The 19,885-nt window shown below is 34.6% G+C and overlaps 1 protein-coding gene across 1 annotated transcript; it reads right to left on the reverse strand.

Annotated features, from left to right (window-relative positions):
• Positions 1-16,248: 16,248 nt before the first annotated feature.
• On the reverse strand, positions 16,249-16,920 carry LOC117171135. The gene has a single exon (XM_033358188.1). The coding sequence runs from the start codon at positions 16,918-16,920 to the stop codon at positions 16,249-16,251; it is 672 nt and encodes a 223-aa protein (XP_033214079.1).
• Between the last annotated feature and the right edge of the window lie 2,965 nt (positions 16,921-19,885).

Here is a 19,885-nt window from a genome sequence, read left to right on the forward strand (position 1 = left end):
ATTTACAACTATTTACACAAAGTCTTATATCTAGCTCCTTATCTCTATTTCCTGAGATAGCGCAATTTTAGACTTATTAGCAAACAAGTGCGCGAGCGAACGAAAGCGAGAGTGCAAGCGAGAGAGAGAGAGCATGAGAACTCAAACGCATCTTAGTCTACTTAACTTTTACATTACCATTACTTACAATCTTTACACTTCTAATCTAAGCGACATCGGTTTCCTTTTTGTTTCACTTTTTTATGCCTCCATTTGCCTTTTTCATATGCATTCTTTCATCGCCTCTCATTCACTCCCCTAGCACCTTCCAACTCCTTCATCCATTCTTCTTCTAATCAATCCTCTCCTAGAATCTTAACTACATTTTCTTGATAGTTTCCTTTATCTTGCATTCTTCTCCTACATCCTTCCCGTTAATGCTTCCATGTTTCCTTCTCCCATTCACATATTCTACACTTTGTGTTCTCTTCTCTTTCCCAATGCATCCCCTCCCTCACTTCGTTTCCCAATCTCAATCTTACTATTCTGGTGCAAGATATATCCCAAATATTTAAACTCTTTTACTTCTTCTAACCTTATTTCCTTCCATCTCCCCGTCATTCTTCTTCGTCATCTGCCATCAACACTATGCCGTCTGCGTATGCCAGTGTGTATATCTTTTCCTTCTCTATCCTATCATGTCCGCCTTTGAGGAGGAACCACCGCTACTACCGAGATCAGTCGACTACCTAGTCGTAGTACCTACACTCGTATGACTTACTGAGTTGAAATCTGGCAACATTGTGATCATGTCGCCGGCGACATGAATCAACGGCTGCCTGAGAGCTACATTTATCGCGCCTCGCGATGTTGCCAGATTGCGATAGTCAACTTTCAGAAGCGCAAGTTTCGTGATTAATTTTTTTTTTTTCATGTATATGCAGGAACCAAGTGGTTAATATTATTTTTGCACCTCAATTTTGAAATACTTGTTTTTCATCAAAAAAATTATCAATAATATCTTAATGGTGGTTACTTGAATATCACTCAGTAAAGAGCTCAAAAACGCCATCTCTCATAAGACGCAATGTTGAATATGACAAAATCAAAAACGTTAGTAACTTATTTATAAAGTACCCTAGGCTTCTGAGATTTGAACTGAGTACTTTTGGTGATCATATTTAGATATCGTGAAAGTTTGGTTGAAATGGTAATGACAATTCTAGTAACGATGGTACCTCCTTAAGTCCACGAACATTGCTATCATTGCCCCTTTTCCCCCTTTCAATCCTCTTATTTACTAGACAGTTCAGAACATATATGTTGTCTTTCACCCCCATTCCTTTCCTAAACCCTGTCTGAATCAGTGGCTCTCTCTTTTTTCCTGAACTTCTATCTTCAATCTCTCCGACAAGACAGTTACATATACCTTATACATTGTTGGCATCAGCGTCACACCCCCATAATTTTTAACCTCATCGGCTTTGCCTCTCTTCACTATTGGTATAACTACTCCTTTCTTCCATAAATCTAACCACCCCTCTCCTTTCCATACTCTATTACACAGTATCCGTACCCATTCCTCTAGTTCTTTCCCTCCATATTTCCATACTTCATTTTTAATCTCATCTATACTAGGTGCCCTTCCATCTTTCATTATTCCTAAAGCCTCAACTATTTCCTCCCTTGTTATGTTCTCGTCCTCACCTCTTTCTCTACCATATTTTCCTCTCTTTATTACCTTTCTCTCTACTCCTCCTAGCAAATCCAAAAAATATTTCTTTCATTCTACCATTTCGATATGTTGATTTACTCATTTTTTCTGTTTATTTTTCTATTTATTACCTTAATAAACATTTAGTCATGAACTTTTAACTTACACTTTTATAAATTAAAACATTTTAATTTTAGTCGCAAAATTAAAACCTTCGATCAGGGAAAAATTGAAAATTTAGCCTTTATCATGAAAATTCAGAACATTAAAATTGTAACAATTAAAAATGTAAGAAATTATTCTATTATTCAATACAATTTTTTATCTGTATTTGCAATGTTGTACTTCTTGGAACATTTTTCAAATAAAAAAAAATGTAATATTCAATATCTGGTTCTAAAATTTGCTCATTTTTAAGGCTTCAATTTGAGAAATTATTGACGTAATTTTTAATTGTTTTGAATTTATTCCGGATTCATTTCATTCAAAATTGTTTAATTACAAATCCTCAAACTAAAAAGTGCGCAACTATCAAGTTTTTCAATTTGTTACTCTGAAATTTTTAAGAATTCAAGAACATAGAAAGTTTTGTACGTTTTAAATTAAAACCAAACAATTAAAAATATTTAAAACTAAAAGTAATCAATTTTGGGCTGGAAAAAATTGAAACCAAACCATTCACAATATTAAAATTTGAAATTATTACAAAAAAAGTGACTAATAAGTTTTTTAATATAAAACTTTCTCAAATTGATAAATATTTAAATATGACATTATCCTGATATTTTCATAATTATTTGTATTTATAACTAAAACATTGTGAAATTCGAAGCCTCTGCAAATTTGAAAATTAAAACAAAATATTTTCAAATTTAAATATTTAAAGCAAAAATAAATTAAATTTTACATTAAAATGATGGATATTTTTAAGATGATAAGTATATTATTAATATTATTGTTACACCATTAGGCCATTTCCCTTTCGGGGTAGGCGTGACACACTCGGTGGGGAAGGGAGTAATATGAGGAAGGGATCTAAAATTTTTAGATTGATCCAGAATTCTCGTGATATTTATGTAAAAAACACGTTCATTTCGCAACACCGCTCCGACCCAGGTTGCTGATCAATCTGTTCAGCAATCACCCCAAGTAAACATCCACACAAAATTGTCATGTGAGGTTCCCCACTTGGGTCCATTAGTATCCAAGGTCTTTTGTTTCAGGCGTCATTCACTCTACTAATAGTATTTTTATTAACTATTTGTCTTCATATTTTTCTGTCCTGACAGACTTCCCTAGCTTCTTCTATGTCCATGCATTTTTTCATGCAGACTCGCGTGTTTCTGTGGCTTCTTATGTCTCTTCTAACTAGGGTTTTATTCACACATTCTAACCATTCTTTCCGCTTCCGGCCTCTGAAAACACTGCCATTTACTTTACCTAGGTACACTTGTTTCGTTAGTCGTTCATTTGGCATTATCTCAACATGCCCGAACCATCTTAACCGATTTCTTTCCCATGTGTCTACTAACGTCTCTTCTGCGCCACATTCTTTGAGAATTATGCCGTTACTCACATTGTCCATGAGAGTTTTCCCTAATATCATACCCAAGAATCTCATGTCAATTCCATTAACTTTACTCTTATCTTTTTCTTGATAGGTCCATGTCTGGCTACCGTATAGTACAGTCGGTACACATATAAAATTATGTATTGCCATTTTAGCTTTATCTGATATATTTTTACTTCTGATAAGGGGCCCTGTTCTACCAATAACCTTCTTACCTTCGTTTATGAGTCTATCAAACTCTTTATCTATAATGTTTTCTCATTCTTTCTTTCAAACACCATAGTTTTTGTTTTATTTGCGTTAATTTTGAGGCCCATGCTCTTCATGCGTGCATTCCGTTTATTCAACATTCTTTGCAAGTCTTCGATTGACTCAACCATAACAACATTATCATCTGCAAACGCTAACCCACGTACCCTAACTGTTTAGAGATCCACGCACTCTTCGTCGAAAAGAGCCATTCTTAAACACTTGTCCATAAATAATATAAATAATCATGAAGACATAACGCATCCTTTTCTAACTCCTTGAATAATATCGAAACAGTCACTCAATTTCCCATTTGCCCTGAGAGTCACTTTGCAACCCGTATATATTGTTCTTATAGATTGTAGGAGCTTTCCATTGACTCCTTACTCTTTTAGGATTTTCCAAACTTTACTTCTATCTACTTTGTCAATACCTTTTTCTAGATAAACAAATTCACAGAAGACTTTGTTTCTACTCTCAAACTTTTTTCTGTGATTTGCCTTGAGCTAAATGTTTGACCCGTATATGAACTTTCTGGAATAAACCCACTTTGGACTAACTGGAAATATCTGGGATTATCTGGGACTTCTCCCATCACGATACATAAATTTATCAATTCTCACTCTATGTGGCATGTACTCGCCACCTTTTTTAAGCATTTCAGCATTAATACAGTCTACCCCGGAAGCCTTACGGGTTTTCAAGTTCTTAATTATATCCATAAACTCAGTGACACAGACTTTCTCAATTGAATTTTCTGATGCATCATGTTCTACATCGCAGTTGTGGTGTCCTATAGCTTCATCTCTGAATTTCCGCCTAAAATAGTGTCTGAAAGTTTTTAGCATCCCGTCTGCATCATATAGCATTTCCCCATCACTATTTCTTACTTTTCAGTGACATTTTTGCTGGCATTTTGAAAGATGTCGGATTTAATTGACCCAATTATTAAATTTTAAGAAATTTCTTATTAGCATTAAGGTCTTATCAAAATACTCAATTATAAAACATGCATTTCTTAAAGTATTAGATTAGCAAACGTTTCAACCACGGATAGGGGTCCTCCTCAGTGCCAGATATAAGATTTAAACAAGATATATATATATATATACTTTAAACGATGTTTATTGGGTCGCCGAGAGAATACGATTTTTCCTAATGAGAACAATAGAGGACAGTCTCCTAAGGTGTTCACTACCTTTTTTTAGTTCTTAACCGTATGTATAAATGCGTAGGCGGAAATATATATAAAGCGGTGTTTATCAGGTCGTCAAGTTGAAGGCAACAAAATAACATGTAAAACAAAATGTAGAGCAGTGAAACTTATTTAGCGTGAATAACACAATAACTCCTATCAAATTCACGTTTGCAAAAGTCGAAAAATAATAATAAAAGAGGGTTTTTTTCTGCTACATTTTAAAGAAATTTAACGGTGTTTATTGGGTCACATTCAGACATTAAACAGTGTTTATTGGGTCGGCGGGATAATGAGATTTTGTTTGATGGGATCAATAGAGAACATTCTCCTGAGTTGTGACTACATGTTTTTTAGTTTTTAACCGTATTTCTAAACGCGTGGGCGAAAATATATATAAAGCGGTGTTTATCAATTCCTCAAATTGAAAGCATAAAAATGACATGTAAAGCAAAATGTAGAGCAGTGAAACTTATTTAGCATGAATAACACCAAAACTCCAATCAAATTCACGTTTTCAAAAGACCAAAAAATAATAATAAACGAGTGTTTTTTTAGGCTGAATTTTATAGAGATTTAATGGTGTTTATTGGGTCGGCGAGATAATGAGATTTTGTTTAATGGGATCAATAGAGGACAGTCTCCTGAGGTGTTGACTATATTTTTTCTGGTTTTTAACCGTATGGCTAAACGCGTTTGCGGAAATATGTATAAAGCGCTATTTATCAGGTCGTCAAATTGAAAACATCAAAATGACATCTAAAACAAAATGTAGAGCAGTCCAATCAATTTCACGTTTTCAAAACTCAAAAAACAATGATAAACGAATGTTTTTTAAGGCTGAATTTTCAAGAGATTTAACAGTGTTTTTGGGTCACATTCGTACATTAAACGGTTTTTATTGGGTCGGTGAGATAATGAGATTTTGTTTAATGGCATCAATAGAGGAAAGTCTCCTGAGATTATTATTATCTTTTTTAGTTTTTAAATTTCTAGTAAATGTGTTGGCGGAAAAATAACTCAAACAGTGTTAATCAGGTAGCCAAATGAAAAGTTTCGCAATTACATGTAAAAGACAATTGCTATTAAGAGAGGAAGTAGATATAAGAAAACTGTAAGTATTATAAATAGTAATTAAGTATTAGGCATTAGCCGTGGAGACAGAGGCTAGAAATGCGAGGCATAGCGAGGAAAGAGAGACATGCGTGTGAGGCGTGGCGAGGCGCAGCGAGGAAGGTTAGGATATAGAAGCGAGCGAATTAGTTATAAGATGTAAATGGATGGTAATTTTGCAAGAGATAGCTGTAAGAAAATTCTTTAAAAGAAATAGAAGTGTAAGCAAGTCAATTTTTTGCAGGCCAGAAGGCCGAAAAATAAGCGTAATGAACAAAGGTTTTGTAAAGTTTAATGTTCAAGAGATTTAACGGTGTTTATTGGGTCGGATTCATGTATAAAACGATGTTTGTCGGGTCAGCGAGATAAAGAGATTTTGTTTAATGGTATTGGTAGAGGACATCCTGTCACTAGTTTTATATGCTGCACAGGACTTTAGTCTTCCAATTCTAAAACTAATTAGGATATTAGGTAACCAGCAAAAATCGACAGATCACTATTCCAAAAAACCGTGAATATGCTGATATATGGAGAATCCTTATCGTCATTCTCCTAGAGCACCACATGTCATAAAATCTTCAGAGAAGATTATAAATATTTGCATTAAGTTACTGGAGCGTTTGAAGCCAATAATAACTGCCGGCGACATGCGTACTGCTAAACACCCTTACGTATCTAATCCGCATTTTATAACAATGGGTTCTACGAAGAATAGGCTATCTTTTTGTTATCGTTAAGAAGAAGCCTAGCTTAATTTTGTATGAAATTTAGTAAATGCGTAGAGGCGTTAAAAGAAATAACATTCTTTCAACATTTCTTTGTTTAAAAGTTATGGAGACTAAATTACATTACAAACTGTAATAGAAAATACGGTAGTTTTTAATTCGTTGGAAATGTTTCGAAAAATAATAGGTTATTTATTCCTCCTGAAAACTTAGTTGAATGAAGACAGGCAATGAGGCTATGGCTTTAAGAAATCGAACATCATATTTCTAACAGTACACGTTGCGAACGACCTTGAATATATAATTTTTTAAAATAATTATATTATCAAATGTGCAGACAAATTGGCTGATCGATCTTCATAGAAACCACGAATAAGCTTAAGTTAGGAAAATCCATATTGATATACACCAAGGTCAAAAAATGTCATGCAATATTTCAAGAAGCTGATAACGATTTGCGGTAACTGAAAATAGCGTTTTTCATCAGCAAAATCTGCCAGCGACGGGTGACCTGACCGGTAATAATCTTAGAATAGAGAAAAATTAATATTTTCTGATTTCAGCGCAAAAGTGAAGGTTATTCTATTATTTTGAATGATCGATTTCTCCATCTGTCTAAAATGCCACTATAAAATAAGATACCTCCGAAACTTATTCACTTCTATTCCCATAGCGACCGCCACACGGTTTTCTATTCTCCCAAAAAGAACGTGTTTTCAATATATTTAATTCCTTCTTATTGTACCGGTTACACACCTCACAGAGATATTTTTTATTCCTCAGAAGTGGTCATATTTTGATTTTATTTAATTCCTTCTAATGAGTTCACAAAATATGTGTTACAAGTTGTTTTAATTCCTTCACGCGAAATATAACCCAGTGGGCACAAAATTTGGTGACGTCTTTACGACATCGTTACGACATCTTTACGACATCCTATGTCCATGTCGTTTCGATGTCTTTGCGATATCGTAAAGGCATCGTCAGATCATACGACTTATTTACGATATCGTAAAGACACCTTAACGACATGGACAAAGGATGTCGTAAAGTTGTCGTAAATATGTCGTAACGACGTCGTAAAGACATTGCCAAACTTTGTGCCCACTGGGAAGTTCTGAAATTTTAATCATAACCAATTCAACTCTGCCTCTCTAGAGTTAAAATGATTTAAATTCACACATTTGAATAGATATCTTGAGTGCATTTTTTAAAAAGTTTGAATAAGTTATTACAATATATTAATATAAATAAATTTGAATATTTTTCAAATTTATAAGTTATAAAAAGATTTCATATTGAAAAATAGGTTAAATAAATGCTTTCGTTGAATTTTACTAAGTCGATTGAGAGGAATAGAATTTTCACTTTTTCTGTTCCCGTTGGGACATTTTTAGACGGAGGGAAACACGCGTATTCATAGGAATACAAATTCTTAATTTTCCTGAATTCAACAATTATTACCGGGTGCTACACACCCTTACATATCTCATTCGCATTTTATAACAATGGGTTCTACGAAGAATACGCTATCTTTATGTTACCGTTAAGAATAAGGCTAATTTCATTTTATATGAAATTTAGTAAATGCGTAGAGGTCTTAAAAGAAATAACAATCTATAAAAATTTCTTATTTTGAAAGTTATTGGGGACTACATTACAAACTGTAATACAAAATACTGTAGTTTTTAATTCGTGAGAAATGTTTCGAAAAAAAAGTTATTTATTCCTCCTAAAAACTTAGCTTAGCGAAGTTAGCTAAATTCTTAACAACAACGAAAAGATAGCCTATGCTTCGTAGAACGCACTGACAACAACCTACATAAACTAACTGAGTAACAGGCATGAAAACATTTTAGAAGACAACCAATGAGTTTCTGGCTTTAAAAAATCAAACGTCCTATTACTAATATTACATTTTGCGAGCGACCTTGAATATATAATTTTTAAAATAATTATATTATCAAATGCGTGGGACAAATCGGCTGATCGTTGTTCATAGAACCCAAGAATAAGCTAAAGTTTAGGAAATCCATATTCATATTCTACAGGTAAAGAAATGTCATGAGATATTCCAAGAAGCTGATAACGATTCGTATTGAGTGAATATAGCATTTTTCATAACCAAAATCTGCCAGCGACGGGCGACCTGCTAAACGCCCTTACGTATCTAATTCGATTTTTATAACGATGTGTTCTACGAACAATAGGCTATCTTGTTACCATTAAAAATAAGGCTAGCTTTATTTTGTATGAAATTTAGTAAAAGCGTATTAGTATTGAAAGAAAAAAAAATCTTTCAATATTTCTTATCTTGAAAGTTATTGGAGTCTAAATTACATTATAAACTGCAATACAAGATACTGTAGTTTTTAATTGGTGGGAAGTGTTTCGAAAAATAATAGAATATTTATTCCTGTGCTTCGTAGAACCCATCGATAACAACCTACATAAACTAACTAAATGATAGGTATAAAAACATTTGATGAAACAGCCAATGAGTGTATGGCTTTAAAAAATCGAACATTCTATTGCTAATATTACATTTTGTTGACGCCTTGAAAACATAATTTTTAAAATAGTTATATTATCAAATGCGCGGGACAAACCGGCTGATCGTTGTTCATAAAAACCACAAATCAGTTTGACGTTTGGAAAATCCAAATTGATTGGGTCTTTCATATGTATATATTTGCCGACCCATTAAACACCTTTATATCCATCACTCATCTTAGGTAAAGCGTAGTTTATCGGATGATAAGTATTAAAATTACATTTTTATTTAATTGTGGTTTATACAGAATAAATTAGACTTAACAAATAATTCTCTAATTACTTGAAAACTCTATGTAATGTTTTGTTATGTAAAGCATTTTTACGTACTCTTTAAACTATAAATGTTTTTATACATATAAAGGTGGTTATTGGATCTTCCATATGTATTTATTTGCCGACCCAATAAACACCTTTATGTCCATCGAATATTAGAGGTAAAGCGTAGTTTATCGGGTCCTAAGTACTAAAATTACATTTTTCTTTAATTGTGGCTTATACATAATAAATTACACTTAACAAATATTTCTGTAATTACTTGAAAACTCTATGTAAAGTGCTAATTTTAATATGTAAAGATTTTTTGCAGATATAAAAAATCAGGGAGATAAAAAAAATCAGGGAGAATATAAAAAATCAGGGAGATAAAAAAAATCAGGGAGAATATAAAAAATCAGGGAGATAAAAAAAATCAGGGAGAATATAAAAAATCAGGGAGGGAGTATCGTACTTCTGTTATCTTATTTAACTAACAAAACAATAATATATATTTTTTTTAAAAGTCTTTCTGAACCTCCCTTTATAAATAACAGTCACGTAACCAAACTCCAATAATGTTTATCTTAAATTAGTATTATAACGACAAATGTAAGTAGAATAACACACATAATCACATAGAACATCTTTCCCTAACATTTTTAACGAACACATCTTATCTTTAAAATTTCTTTTTCGCTAGGTAACTAGTTTTACTTCCATATGTATACCTGATGAGGCTTGGTGTCACCAAGCGAAAGCTTGTTTTTTAATAAAAAACTAAGTCCCATATCACGACTAGTAGATCAACACCGTCATTCCATCGACCTAATATTATTACCTCACGCTAGTCAACAAAAAAAAGTTACATCTTTAAGAAAAAAAAAAAAATCATGATTTTAGACAATAATAGTAGCCAAAGACAACTATGGGGCGACAGACAGCCTACCCCCACTCCTTGGCCGTCTGTCTAGAGTGGCGCCTTCCCCCTCCACAACGCCGCAAGGTCATTGAACCCTGGAGGGGGGGGGGGGATATGACACACGTGAAAGATACCCCCATAACTGCCCGCCCATAAATGCCCCACCCATCTCTGCTGACTAAAGCTAAAGCGAGCACGTGGATGTATGCCTATCTCATCTTTGCACACCCGTCTGCAGATGATTTTCCGCGAAAAGGGAATTCCCTGACCTCATTTCTAAACATTAAAGTCTACGACTATACATTCATGATTTCAACTGGCAATTAAATTTCAATATGAATCTTTTAATGTCTAAATTCGAATAATAAATCTTAATTACTAAAGGAATGGGATGATAAATAAAAGGAATTAGGATTACATTTAAACATATTAAAATACATTTATTCAGTAAATTAAAAAAAATACATCTAATTAGAAGTAGAAAAACCGGTTAATGAGTTGAAAAAATTTAAAATCAGCCTAAAATTAAAAGATGTATGCACTTAAAATTTTTGAAAAACATGATTATAATTATGATTATTATAACTCATTACACATCGTAGCCTGGGACATGCTACGATTTTTTTTAACTTTTTTAAATTAACACATAGCGCGCAGTATTAAATGTAAGTATACTATGCTAGATATAAAGTAGCAAGTAGTGACGAGCAAGATTGAACACAGGATTCAAGATGAGAATTAATAGATCCTTTATTATAATCACCACCTTGCAAACTGTCTTCAGGTTTGCGCAAAACACTTGATTTAATCTTACATACTTTTAAATTCATATTATAAAAGTTTGATCCAAAGCTATCATTTTCTACGAGATTTTCGCTAAAAAGTTTGGTAAAATCGCGTAAAGAAAAACCACTGCACATGTGATACAAGAACATAATACAAAACTGGGCACACACATCCGAAGAGGAACTTTGTATCTCTGTTGTGTTCCATCGGAATAGGGTAAAGTTTCCTCGCAGACAATAAATATGTTGAGGAAGAAGAGGCGGTAGGCCGTAGCTGTGAAAGTACTGCCGTGGCCATTTCGGTCAATATAAATAGCTACCCAATGCGATCGTTTTTTATGGTATGGATCTGTGTTGAAAATTAAAGCAGCCGGTCTCATCCACACCTTCGGTATCTGATCTGCGGGGAATGCACCCGTCTTATGTCCTGGTATTACTTGGAGTTATTGAAGTATTCGAAGACTGTCCATCTCTCTTTCCAGGATTCTCAAGTCGAGGCAGTACTGGTACAGGATTAGAAATCTCCGTCTTGATTTCATTGATTTTTTTAACAGAAATCTGTATGTTGTCAGGGACCTTCCTCAATGTCAAAGCCGTCCCAAGAACTTTAATTTTTTAGCATTCAGTCGTTTTCAGCGTATTTGGACTGCAACGAGTAAAATCACGAAGAGATATTTCTTCTCGTCTTCGTTTTTAAAGCCAGCTTTTCAGCTTAATTGCGTTATCGACAGCACATGTAAAAAATGTACCTTTTTCACACTGTGGTGAAAACAGTAATGTTTATTGGATTCCAGTTTTTTAAAAGAAGGACAGCTTAATTCTTCTAGATTGGTAATCTTTCTACTGGTGATGTCATGTAAAAGTGCAGCTTTTTCCACACCTCTAGTATATATTTAACCAGGTGATTTTGCAACATCGCGTAGATTTGAATACAGATACTTCGTAGTAGTTTCTGCCTCAAACCATTCGATACCGTGAAAATAACAGGTGAGCCAGTTATTTTGTTCTTTCGCAGCACTACAGAGATCCAAGAAGAGATAAGGTCGTGCAGTTATCCAATGTCCAATACAGTTATGATCTAGTGCAATGACGGGCACTTTTTTTGCAATAAAGTTATCTTGAAGATCACGAAAGCCTTGAATATTAATCACGAAGTCCATGATATTTGTCACATAAAAAAGACTGTTTACTGATGATGAGTTTGACGAAGGAAACGACGGTGACAAAGAGTAGTGTGTCGTGCACAGGCACACATGAGAAACCACGTTAGGAGTCAACCGACTTGTTAGACTACTTTGGACGAAATGAAAGATAACTTTTGGGCTTCAAAAAAGACGCTTATATGATGACATATGTGAAAGATTCTTTTCTCACCCCTTTTCTCCAATGTTTACGCAGCTATATTTTCATGAGATAACGGTGACAGTGCAAAAAGATAAGGCATATCCTGTCCAAACCTGTCCTAAGCAAACACATGTGTACATTAGGATCTCAAATATGTGTGAAATTTTGAGAAATAAAAGGCCGAAAAAAATATTTATTATTCTCCAAAGTTAACAATAACTTGTCTAGATGCGTCAATTTCCAAAACTTTATCATATTCTGCATACACGATACAGTTTACTGTGTTTGTTAATGGTTCTTCGAAACGTACCTCTATTCGTAGACGTCCATGCTTTACGAGATTCCAGTGAGAATAACAATTTGCAGAAAGATCAGAGGTAAGATCAAAAGCAAAAAGACAAAATCCTTGCGAGTAATCATGTCTATCGATATCATTACTCTTATTAAGAAAGTGAATACTAGTACCAGAGAAACGAGTGTGATAAGCATCAACGTGAAGATTTTTTTGGGAAAAATCTGGTTGCAGAGGTTTCGAAGGTATTTGTGTACCATCGACGTAAAGAGATAAGAAATTAGTCTTGTAATTTTGAAACTTAAATGGATTAAGTGCTCTAATACCGTTGAAAGCTCTGTTCTCTATGAAACCGATAATTATTCTTTTAGGCAACTGTCCGAGAATAACATTATCAAGAGTTTATATAGTAAATAGTAAATACCTCCGTGTAAAGTAAACGCTTTGAGCTCGACTCTCGTTATAGGGTATTTTGCTGTTCCTTGTGACAGAGCTTTTGCGTATGCCAATAAAATACCGGGGCTTACTTTTGAACGACGAACAAGGAGCGATGCTTCCAAAATGTGTAAACTGCATATACTGACAGGGTCCATAAGACAAATATCATCTTTTGTACGTAAGAGTCGAAAACGCATCTAGACTCCGTTGAGAAGAAATTTGTTTTGATTAAAAATGTCGCAATTTAGATGGCCTATAAGATCTATTGTTGTTCCTGCACCAAATTAATCTCAAAGTATATCGATGCCTGTATCTTTGGAGGTTAAATCTTCCATTTTTCCTGCAGTATCTGCATCCCAGAGAGCGGAAATCAGATGGCTTTTTTTTACAGCTGGGCCATAATTGAGCAATGTTTCTAGGTACGCTCTGTACACGTATGCGTTGTTTGGAGGAGAAACGAGTTTTTGATTGAAATATACGTCCACCTGATTGAACATCGAATGAAGCAAGTTGTTTATCACACTCACATTTTTCAGACATCCTGTATTTGCCGAAGTTTCTGTCGATGTTTTCAATTTGACGCGTATACTGAGCATTGTATGAGCAAGATCTATGTATTCTTCTCCGTGGCCTGGAATGACAAACTCTATCAGTGAATCGTCGGTCAGCGATGAAACGAACTTGTAATAGACCCATTGCGGACTCTCAATAGATGTCTGAGTTGGGGAAGAGAAAAAAGATTTAGTTCAGTTTTTAAACACTTGCTAGAATGTGAGTGTAAAAAGGACATCATACAACATTTATTTTTTAACCACCAAAAATGTCCGAAATTAAACGATTTTTTCCACCACTATTTTTACGCTTTTTTTTCTTCTGTGTTTTCTTATTTTTCCTTTTTCTTTTACTACTATTGGTTTTCTTTTTAGATTTCGTATTTTTCACTCCTTTCTTTTTCTTCGATTTATGCGTTGTAACAAGTCTCTTCACTTTTTTCCGTTTAATCCCTTTTACACCAAATTAATAACCCGAACCGTTCATAAGATTATAAATTTTATCCAAACCTTTTCTTTTCAATTTTTGACCAGATTCCTTGAAACGAACGTTAAATGCCTGCTTAAGAGGTACTTTATTATTGAAATTTGGATTGGAAAATTGTGTAACTTGTGTGGATGCAAAACTGTAGTTTCAGGTATCGACAGGTATGATACGTAAAAGAGGAGTTTTCGTATCACCCGTAATGTGAGGTTCACAAATATCACAATAAACAGACATTTTCTCGGGTAAACCACGCACTAAACTTGCTGGGTGATAGGCATAATGAGAAGTATCTAATATTAATGGTTGTGGTGCAAAACCAAGTATACGAAATACTTTTTCACTTATTATAAGAAAATGACGCCCCTTCATCTTACAATCGTCTTGACAAATTTTTTCGACTTTGCCATAGCAATCTTTGTCTTTTTTAAAAATTAATCCTAACTGTCCTCGAGCAATGGGTGATTGGTTAATCGCTCGGACAAGATTGTTTACCTGTGGCTACACACCAGGTCAAACTCGAAAACAATAGGACTTAAGCATTTACCAGTCAGCATACCTGCGCCGTATTTATCTCTGATAGTATTGTCCTTAAGCTCAGACAACTCGGCGTCCTCTTTGAGAACGTAAGGAAGTAAATCTTTACCGTAAATTGTAGCTTCATTCGTTTTTCTCTCATAATTCTCCTTAATTTTTTCTTCATTCATACTATTCGATACATTTGTCATTAAAGCTGTACGATTTTCCATTCTACAATTTATCATTTACAAGTTGCAAATACGTTTTTGTAAATGGAGCGAACTAATTCTTCAGAAATTAAGTATTAAGTACTGTAGGTTAGTTGGGGCGCTATGAAACACGTGGCGGGTAAAACAGAATGCATGGTGGGGCGGTATGGAACAATTGGAATATCAATTTTAATTTATAAATAATGTTTGAAAATTAAAAAAAAAGTAAGCAACAAATCAAAATTTATGCCATGGAACACCAGCTGATAGAGATATAATGTTAAAAAACGTATTTTAGACAGAACATAACCTACTATCAGTCTCCCTTTTATAATTTCGTATTTTAATAACTTAAATAATGGACTTTATTACTTTTTGTTTCTTAAAAATATAGCGCAACTATTCTGACCGGCGACAGGCTACACTGATGATGACAGGTTAAGTTCGCGGATGTTCCGGTGTTCCATTCCGCCCCATTCAGCTTGTTGCATCTCGCCCTCAACGTCAATTTTATTTGTAATCCGTAATTTTAATTTCTAAAAAATTTTCTAATTATATCTAATGCCAAGAACAGAAAATTTAAACTTTATTTTTTGACATTCTTGTAAGGGAAAATGGGATAAGAACATTATTAATACTTCATTTCCTCTCGAAAATGACACCATTCCTGAGTTCTGAAGTACTAAAAATTTGCACTTACTTTCTGATACAATTTACATAAAATATCAATTCTTTTTGCACTTACTTCAATTCATTAGACTTATTTTTATTTAATAAATTAATATCAAACTTAAGGTGTAAATATTTTTCTAGATATAGTAGCGTTCTATTTTACCCGTCTGTTCCGTCGCGCCCCACCTTCCCCTACCTGAAGAAATGTTCTTGGAAATTGAATTTTTGTCAGTCGAACAGTCCAACGACCCTATAAACGTATTTCATGCGGCAGTTGTGTAGTGAAACGTGTCATAGTATTGTGCGGAAAATACTTCATACTGCTATTGCTCGGTAAAATTAAGTGAAATTGATCGTGATTCATTATAATGTTTTTATATCGGTAACAGGTATCCAGGAATTGAATTTATCAGAATAACCCATCCACTTAACAAGTAATTTTTGTAGAACCCTTTCTTCTGCTACGTATCACTCCTTCAATTATAAATTCTAACTCAATAATATCAGTGTCTTTCTTTACAGCCGATAGTTCTCTTTCGTAAAAAACTCCACCTATGTCATCACCAGCTAGATCTTGTAACACGTAAACATACGGGTTTGGTCTAAGCCCATTAATTATACTTTTTATCACAAAAATCTCCTCTATCCATCCAGCCTCTTAACCTTTCGCAAAGGCGCCTTACTCTCGACTGATCCGTACGTTATCAGTGACCTTATATTTAGGCTTTTTACCATGCAAAGCTCTTCTTCCATACTTTCTTTGACTATTTAATCGGGCGTGTGCTGCATTTTCCAAAGTCACCTCTGATGGTCGTATTCTTATACTAGAATGTCGTGAATTATTATAGCCTTGTAAAATCTGTTGTAAAACATTAATGTAACGATGAATATTACTATGTGTAAAGTAGCGCCATATATGTTCTTTTAGTGTACGATGATATCGTTCAGCTACAGCAGCCTTAACATTTGGATCACGTACAGGGCGAAATCTTATACCCCGTGTCGATAAAAAATTTTGAAATACTGCACCGAGAAATTCTTTTCCTCTATCGCTGTGTAGACAGGCAGGAGAACGCTTTTCATTTTGATCGAGAATAACTTCAAATGCCCTTCTAACTTCATTCGCAGATTTATCTTTAAGAGGCTCAACCCAAACGTATTTACTCAGCACGTCAAGGATCACCAGTAGATGCTGGTATCCATCATCGGCATCTTTTAAATGTTTTAAATCAACTAAATCTGCTTCCCATAAACAATCTATATTTGATATATCGTAATTTATTCTCCTGAAACGTCGATGAATTGGTACGTGTAGATTATATGAGTCTTGATATTTTAACCATTCAACCATCTTTCACGTGAGACTCTTCTCCGCACAGCGTTTGCGAGTTTTTCAATACCTGAGTAAGAGGCTTCATGGGATGGGTCGTAATATATTTCTTCTAACAATTTCATGGTTTCAGAAACAATGTTCTTCACTAGTTGCTACCTCTTCTTGACCCTTGAGCTTTAGCCGAACCTGTGCTACGAAGTGTTGCTCGCTTCGTACTCCTACCTGGCGTGTCAATGAGCCCTCTGCATATCTCGTTAGCACGAATGACCTCTTCGTCTTCTGTCATTAGTGAGTCATAGAGTCCAGGCGATAGTTTGGGACTGCATCGACTACCCCCCCCCCCTCTCTCTCTCCAAGAGATTTTATCTTCTTTCTAGTATTTCCTATTTCCGACAATCTATCTAGACATACCGATTTCACGAAGGATCATGGCAAACTGGTCTCGGCCCGCCGGTTTCACCTTTTTTCTCAATCTCAATGCATCGTTTATTAAATCACTGAGATTTACATTTTTTACACTTTTACCATCTATAAAGAGATAATCATGTGAAATCCCATTTTACACGTTTTTGCATATCTGGTTGACAAAGTCGTTGGATTAAAACAATTCCTTTATTTTTAAAAGTTTTTGGAATAGTCCCAATAATATCATCACTATTGTTTAAATAATCTTCCCCCTCCTCATCATCATTATAATTGAAATCACTTGAATCACCTATATTTTTATCTCTCTGATTATTCTGTTCTTAAATCGGTTTTTTATGTTTCCATGTTTCTCGGGTAACAAATAAAATTTTTTGTAAAACTTGTTGATACATTTTCTATTTTTCATACCCATCTTTCAAAAATGGAGAATGTAATATTTGACTCATTTCAGCATTGAGTCTGGTCATAATATTAGCTGAAGTTTGGGTCGTATTATTGAGATTTGAAACATTGTCGTTAGCACCAGAGAAGATATTATCTACACAATTCATCGAAGAAGCGTGCTCTTTCATATATTCTCTGCTAAAATATTTAGAGCACATTCGCATATACATTTTACGAGTTTTGCATTAGCTGTGCTCAGAATTGCTTTTCGTTGATTACGATGAACTCGACAGAGTGCATACAATGCTGCTGTGTTTTTGCACCAATGTGTTAACGTGCACTCGACGCCATTACAGACGTATAACTGGTATCTCAACAACTCGAGCTCCTCCTTTTATATTTTTGACAGCTGTGTACACATATAAAAATCCTTCGGTTGGTAAGATATTTGTTCTAAGACGATAATTATCGGGTGTAGACTGTTTTAAATCGAGAAGAAGGTAACCATGAGATTTAGATGTTGCGTCCTGATATGCTTCTTGTAAAACTAATCAAGTTGTAAGCGAGGCCTGTGTGAAACCTATATAAGCTTTTTCCGGTTCCGCAACCATCGATCCCGTATAAACTTTTTTACGGTTCCGCACACGGACCAGGCTTTTTAAGCTTATTTGAGCATGGTTTGCATGCCGACAATCAGCTGGTAGTCGGCATCTGCTTCCCCAGGTCGCCTGTATCAGCTTATCATCAGGCGGTCTCACGTGTTGGGAGCCCCCGCGCCGGCCTACGGTGTGAAAATATAATTCTTATTTAACTCCATCACTTAATATCTCCCCAAATAGCGGAAATGAAAAAAGCGTAGATTTTATGGTATTTTGACTCCTTTCAAACACTTTTCAATTTAAACAATTAGAAGCCTTTACAGTCCCATCGCAATATGCTATCTTACCTGAGCTGGGTTCCTAATCTCATATAATTTCACACGCAAGGAAGGTTTAGGGGAATAAAAAATATCATATTAACTAAAAGCATTTTTTATTTTAGTTTCAGTAAAATAGGGGCAGATAACAGTTTCAAAATTTGCTTAATAAGCTCTTGTAATGTTTCCATTTAAAATGCTTATATATGTTCTCACATATTACACTCAAATACAAACATACGCATACACACAAACACAATAGAGAAATATATATGTATAGACATACGTGTAATCTGTGATATAAATGTAGACTTTAAGTTTCGACCAATAAAAAGCATACAATTTATCGTTGAAATTTTTCCCAAACTATTGTTTTGAAAATATGAGAAATATTTTTTTTACAAGAGAATTATTAAAAACATATGATCGACATATTTTTTATTTAAATATGTGGACAGAAGCTGGCAAAAAAAGTCTTAACAGTCATTAGTCTTTTTTAATATTTTACACAGATTTTCTTTCATCTTGTTTGTAATTTGAGTGCTTAAAATACATGTTATTTCGTCAAATACAAGTCGAAAATTTGAATTAACAAAATCCGTCGATAATTTGGACTTTACCCGTTGGTTAAAGTTGTCAAATTCAACATTTACAATTTGACGCATAAATTCACTGGAAGGTCTGTGTATTTTCTCAGCCAAAAAATAAGCTACTAATGCTTCCACTGGCGGACCGAAGGTCCGTCTCCGTCTCCGTCTCCGCCTCCGTCTCCTTCTCCGTCTCCGTCCCCATCAGCATCCCCATCCCCATCCCCATCCCCATCCCCATCCCCATCCCCATCTCCATCTCCATCTCCATCTCCATCTCCATCTCCATCTCTATCTCTATCTCTATCTCTAGGTACCTGTTGTACAAACACGGGCCAGTCTGCAGTCTAGTCGTCCAGCCTTATGATGATTATGATACTCCTATTGTATTATGCGAGGCGTCGTTAATGAGGATTGCCATGTATTTGCAGGGTATACAACTTCTTTCAATGAATCAGCTGGCTCGTCGTTATCGAATACTATTGCCCATATTTTGAGATTTTATCATTTGAGAGTAAACTCTAATGAAGGTTCCCATGAAAAAAGGTGGAGGTGTGGCAAAGCTTCTGATTAGTCAAAAGGTCATTGCCAATAGGGTTTCTCAAAATTAGAAAATTGTCTACATTTCCCACTTTTTCGCAATTTTCTTCAATATGATAGGTAGTTCTTG

This window comes from Belonocnema kinseyi, chromosome 4 (genome assembly GCF_010883055.1).
Source record: "Belonocnema kinseyi isolate 2016_QV_RU_SX_M_011 chromosome 4, B_treatae_v1, whole genome shotgun sequence".
NCBI classification, from domain to species: domain Eukaryota; kingdom Metazoa; phylum Arthropoda; class Insecta; order Hymenoptera; family Cynipidae; genus Belonocnema; species Belonocnema kinseyi.